This window comes from Pteropus vampyrus, unplaced genomic scaffold (genome assembly GCF_000151845.1).
Source record: "Pteropus vampyrus isolate Shadow unplaced genomic scaffold, Pvam_2.0 Scaffold459, whole genome shotgun sequence".
Taxonomy (NCBI): domain Eukaryota; kingdom Metazoa; phylum Chordata; class Mammalia; order Chiroptera; family Pteropodidae; genus Pteropus; species Pteropus vampyrus.
In genome coordinates this window covers 230,874-234,300 of record NW_011889240.1, presented here as the reverse complement: position 1 = coordinate 234,300, position 3,427 = coordinate 230,874, and the positions used below count along the sequence as shown (strand labels likewise).

The 3,427-nt window shown below is 63.8% G+C and overlaps 2 protein-coding genes across 2 annotated transcripts in view; one reads left to right on the top strand and one right to left on the bottom strand.

The window, feature by feature from the left end:
* SIRT6 (sirtuin 6) overlaps positions 1 to 1,892 on the top strand; it is an 8,940-nt gene extending 7,048 nt beyond the window's left edge. Inside the window, exons 5-8 of the mRNA XM_011381928.2 lie at positions 6 to 47; positions 121 to 201; positions 790 to 913; positions 989 to 1,892. Coding sequence (XP_011380230.1) covers positions 6 to 47; positions 121 to 201; positions 790 to 913; positions 989 to 1,330 — 589 coding nt within the window. The 3' untranslated portion in view covers positions 1,331 to 1,892. The remainder of the gene's footprint in view (positions 1 to 5; positions 48 to 120; positions 202 to 789; positions 914 to 988) is intronic.
* A 130-nt stretch (positions 1,893 to 2,022) lies between these two features.
* CREB3L3 (cAMP responsive element binding protein 3 like 3) overlaps positions 2,023 to 3,427 on the bottom strand; it is a 21,991-nt gene continuing 20,586 nt past the window's right edge. Inside the window, exon 11 of the mRNA XM_023524276.1 lies at positions 2,023 to 3,309. Coding sequence (XP_023380044.1) covers positions 2,996 to 3,309 — 314 coding nt within the window. The 3' untranslated portion in view covers positions 2,023 to 2,995. The remainder of the gene's footprint in view (positions 3,310 to 3,427) is intronic.

Sequence of the window (3,427 nt, the reverse complement as noted above, 5' to 3'; positions counted from 1 at the left end):
GGTCGACTCTGCACTGCGGCCAAGGCGCGGGGGCTGCGGGCCTGCAGGTGAGTGAGCCCCGAGCCCGGGCCTGGGCAGTGGCAGTCTCCACGCTGATGCCCGCCCCACCCTCCCCCGCAGGGGCCAGCTGAGGGATACCATCCTGGACTGGGAGGATGCCCTGCCGGACCGGGACCTCACTCTCGCCGACGAGGCCAGCAGGTCTGGCCCCCAGATGAGCCCAGGGCGGGGCGGGCAGGGAGTCAGGCAGAGGCACAGGCAGCTCCGGCACAGGGCAGTGGCACGGGACTCAGCTCAGAGGTGGAGTCGGGAGAGGCTTCCTGAAGGAGGCAGCCCACACTCTCTGGGCTTTGCTTTCCCTGTAACAGTGGCAGCTGCTGTGTACTGAGCCTCTCACCCGCCTGGCCCTGGGGTTCTCACCGTGGCCCACGATGGGTGCCGCACTGGGCCCACTGTACAGGCCCAGAAACCGAGGCCTCCGCAAGGCGCCTCCTGTCCAGTGCACGCAGCCAGGATGTGACTGAGCTCGGATTCTAGCCAACCACATCAGCTTCTCCCAACCGGGTGGGGAAGTGCCTCCGGCATAAAGAAGGTGGCTGGGGAGGTTCAGGGAGCTTGGCCTCCCAGGACCAACCTGGGCCTCCTGCGTGAGCTCAACAGGGGTAGTGTGGCAGTAGAGTCCCAGGCAGGGCTAAGGTTGGCGGCCCGGCCTCTTAGCCCCGTGAGGCGGGGCGAGGGCTGTGGAGGCCCTTGCAGGGGCACTCGGCCTGACCCAGCTCCTGGCCCCAGGAACGCAGACCTGTCCGTCACGCTGGGCACCTCTCTGCAAATCCGGCCCAGCGGGAACCTGCCCCTTGCCACCAAGCGCCGCGGAGGCCGGCTGGTCATCGTCAACCTTCAGCCCACCAAGCATGTATGTGTGGACAGCCTCCTTCCCCAGGGCCCCAGTGAGCCCTCCGCCTCCGCCTGACCCATCCCCATCCCCCAGGACCGCCAGGCGGACCTGCGTATCCACGGCTACGTGGACGTGGTCATGGCCCAGCTCATGAAACACCTGGGCCTGGAGATCCCCGCCTGGGACGGCCCCCGCGTGCTGGACAAGGCGCTGCCCCCGCTGCCCCGTCCGCCGGCCCCCAAGCTGGAGCCCAAGGAGGAGCCCCCTGCCCAGCTCAATGGCCCAGAGCCCGCCAGCCCCAAGGAGGAGCCCACAGCCGAGTGCCTCGCCCAGCACAACGGCACCGGACCCGCCAGCCTCAAAAGGGAGCTGCTGGACAGTGCTGGCCCACACAGGCCCCTCAAAAGGGTAAAGGCCGAGGTGGTTCCCAGCTGACCAGGGGCCCCAGGGAGAGGGGGCTTTTTGTAGAAACTGTGGATTCGTTTTTTTCTTACCGTTTCTTTCTCACTTTGTCACTTGTCCCTGACCTGGGGGAGACCTCAGGGCGCTGAGATCATGCTCCGGACCTTGGGCAGACTCACCCTCCGTGGGCCCCCTGTGGTTCTAGGGGCCTCTAGGGGGAGGAGTAGCCACACCTTGGACCTTGACCTTGGAGCTGACACTGCAGGCACCTGCTCCTCCCCCTAGCCCCAGCCCCAGCCCCAGCCCCAGCCCCAGCCCCTAACTCAGGACCTTCTGGGAAGGTATGGCCAGACCTCCTTCAATTTCTGGCCTAAACCAGGGTTAACTTCCCCTGCCCTGGCCCTCGCACCCCCAACCCCTGACTCCCTAAACTGCCTTCACAGTCCCTTCAGGAGGGAAGGGAGCCGGGATTCTTGGTGGGACAGACAGTAGAGGCTCACACTGCCTTTGGAGCAAGAGGGAGAAAGGGGCTCCCCCTGGCTCCCTCCAGGCTTCCAGAAAAATCTTCGATGCAATAAAAGCAGAACTTCTTGCATCTGAGTCTGTATTTAACGTCCACAACCTCGGGCCAGGGGGCAGGAGTGCGTGGTCCCCTAGTCCCCCTGGGACGTCAGTCTGGGCTTCCTTGCAATTCAGGCCAGGGGGCGAAGGAGGGGCATACCAACAGCTGGCATGAAGCCCTCAGTTTGTAATTATGTACTTATTTGCATGGTTAAATATTTGCTCTAGCTACTCTAGGAAAGAGGCTGTGTCTTTTGGTCACAATTGCAGCCCTGGGGGACACCTGCACAAAGCAGCCAGGGAGGGGGCGGGGCGGGGCGGGGAGAGGCCTAAGACACCCCAGCTGTGACCTTGAGCAGGTCCTTCACTTCTGATGCCTCGGTGTTCTGGTCGGTGAAATGAGCAGTGTGGGCAGCCCAGCCCTCCAGAGAGGCAGCTGTCCAGTCCCTCTGCAGATGCCCTGGAAGGGCTGGGGGGGTCCCCAGAGCCGCGAGGACCTCACGCTCCGCTCACCGCCGCTCTCCAAGGTGCTGAAGGCGCGCCCGGCACTTTGCTGGCCCCCTTTCCAACCTGGGGTCCCCGCACCTCGCTTACCCATCCCCAGCTAGCTCAACTCCTCCTTCTGAGAGTTGGGGAGCCCCAGACTCCAATTTATCCCCCACCCCACTCCACCCCACCTCCACGCCAACCGTATTCTGTCAAAACATTTTATTAAGGATCACAGCAGTCTTAGGAAAGGGGGTGGCTGTGGGCCACGGTCGCCCCAAAGTCTGGAGCTCAGCCCATGCTCAGGGGCCAGGGTCCCCGTGGCGTCAGCCGCTTCCTCCCTGTGTGTGGCGGGACAGGGAGGAGTCCCCAGGCAGGGCAGTCGTGAGGCACGCTGTGGGTGTCTGCCTGCGTACGTGTCTGCCTGTTTCCTTCTGTGCCTGGGTCTGTGTGTGTGCTTCTCAGGCTCTGGCCCTGTGGCTGCCTTGTGTCTGAGTATCAGTTTCTATGCATATGTCTGGGTCCCTGTGCGTGCGTAGCTGTGAGTTCGTGCCTTTCCTTCCTGGCATCTCTGCACAGGTCTCTGCCTCACCTCCGATCCCACGCCTCACTGTCCACTGCAGCACCCACCGCAGCGCATCTGGGTGGTGCTCACAGCTCCTCCCCCGCCGCCTCTAGCCCCACGCGCCCAGGGTTGAGCGCTGGCTTAGGCGATGCCCAGTCTAGCAGGCTGGCCCGGCTCAGCTCCTCCGTCAAGTTGCCTGGGACCAGGGTGGAGTTGTCCAGCTCTTCCGTCGAGGTGTCCAGAGCCAGCATGTCCCGGGAGTCCCAATCCACCTTGGGGCTTCCTGGAGACCCTCCCTGGGGTGCACCAGCCTCAGGCTGGAGTCCTGGATCCTCAGAACCTGGATTAGTGTCGAGGGCCACGCGGGAAGCAGCATCGTTGTGCAGGGTTCTGGAGAAAACTGAGCAAGGGTTGGGGGTTCGTGAGGGATGGGGTCGGGGAGCTGGTGTTTCCTCTTTCCTTAGCACCCAGCCTCAGGGAGCAGTTGCAGGAGGACCCTTCCCCTCACTCAGAGGCAC